This window comes from Bison bison, unplaced genomic scaffold (assembly GCF_000754665.1).
Source record: "Bison bison bison isolate TAMUID 2011002044 unplaced genomic scaffold, Bison_UMD1.0 scf7180017833525, whole genome shotgun sequence".
Lineage (NCBI taxonomy): Eukaryota > Metazoa > Chordata > Mammalia > Artiodactyla > Bovidae > Bison > Bison bison.
Genome location: NW_011472013.1, coordinates 11,068 through 12,380, shown reverse-complemented (window position 1 = coordinate 12,380; position 1,313 = coordinate 11,068). Strand labels below are relative to the sequence as shown.

Genomic DNA, 1,313 nt, shown 5'->3' with positions numbered 1-1,313 from the left:
TATAAATGGAAATGAACATGTATGTGCATATATTCCCCAGCTCACATACTAAAAGGGCATTGGAATAGTGATACCCCAGCAACGATGACCACTCCAGCACCCAGATCTTGGTTTCTCCATTAAAAAGATCCAGGGCTCCTCAGAGATTTGGCTGATTCCAGGACTGGAACACAAAAAGTAGAAATGAGCCTAGAAGATCTTGTGCCAAAAAGTGAGGAAGTTCTCAGAGAATGATGGGGACACATCCAAGAAAAAAAATAAATAAATAAAAACAGAAAAAATCATAGAAGTCAGCATGAAGGGACTGAAACAGTCCCGGGACAATTTGAACATCAAAACAGATGATAGAAATACATTCTACTCCATTCAGTAACATAGGAATCCCTGAGTCCCTACTGAGTTTAAAATAATTGATAAAAGTCTGATGAGGAATGGGATTTTCACAAGTCCCAACAAGGTACTTATTAATTTAAAAGGGGAAAAGAGTAACTTTACAGCAAAGAAACCTGGCAGACACCACCTTCACCAAGGAATCAAAGATAACATCACAGGAATAGGACAAATTAGAATTATGCTCTACCTGCTAAGATGCAACAGAAACACAGCATCCCTTCTACGTCACTCCAGTCAAACATGCATGTCCCATATCTAATCTTGGGGACGCGTCAAACAAATCCAAATTAAAAGAAATTCCACAAAAGAACTGGCGCATAACCTTCAAGAGGATCAAGGTCATGAAAGTCAGGGAAAGACTGACGAACTGTCTGTGATACAACAACTAAACACAATACGTGATTCAGAAGTGGATCCTCCTGCTATAAAGGACCTCTGGCCAAAGTTGAATGGGGTCTGAGGATTAGACTGTCTAAATGTCAGTGTTAATTTCTTGATTTTGAGGGTTATCTTGTAGTTAATGAAGGAGAATGTCCTTGTTTGTAGGAAACACATGTGAAAATAGCTGGGGTTGATGTGCATCGTGTCATCATCATACTCTCACATGATTCAGGGAAGAACAACTCCTTGTACTCTGCCACTTTTCGGTTAATTAAATAAAATAATTATGACAATTCAGAATTAGTAGATGCCATTCTTTTTCTGCTCTTTTAGAATATCTTCATCTGTGCAAGTTAAAGAATAAAAAGACCTTTTCCAGCCATAGGCATCAATGTATTGATATAAGTCCCTATTCAAAAATATTAAAATATCAGTACCTCCTAGGCTGTCAAGATCCTCAAGAATCCTGCCAAACCTGTAAAATAAAGAAAACTGTGATGAAATGAAAATCATGATGATCACCCTTTAAAAAAAATAAC

At 37.5% G+C, this 1,313-nt stretch overlaps 1 protein-coding gene across 1 annotated transcript in view; it reads right to left on the bottom strand.

Moving 5' to 3' along the window:
- ACOT9 (acyl-CoA thioesterase 9) overlaps nucleotides 1-1,313 on the bottom strand; it is a 29,225-nt gene that overhangs the window by 20,378 nt on the left and 7,534 nt on the right. The window contains exon 4 of the mRNA XM_010832548.1: nucleotides 1,212-1,249. Coding sequence (XP_010830850.1) covers nucleotides 1,212-1,249 — 38 coding nt within the window. The remainder of the gene's footprint in view (nucleotides 1-1,211; nucleotides 1,250-1,313) is intronic.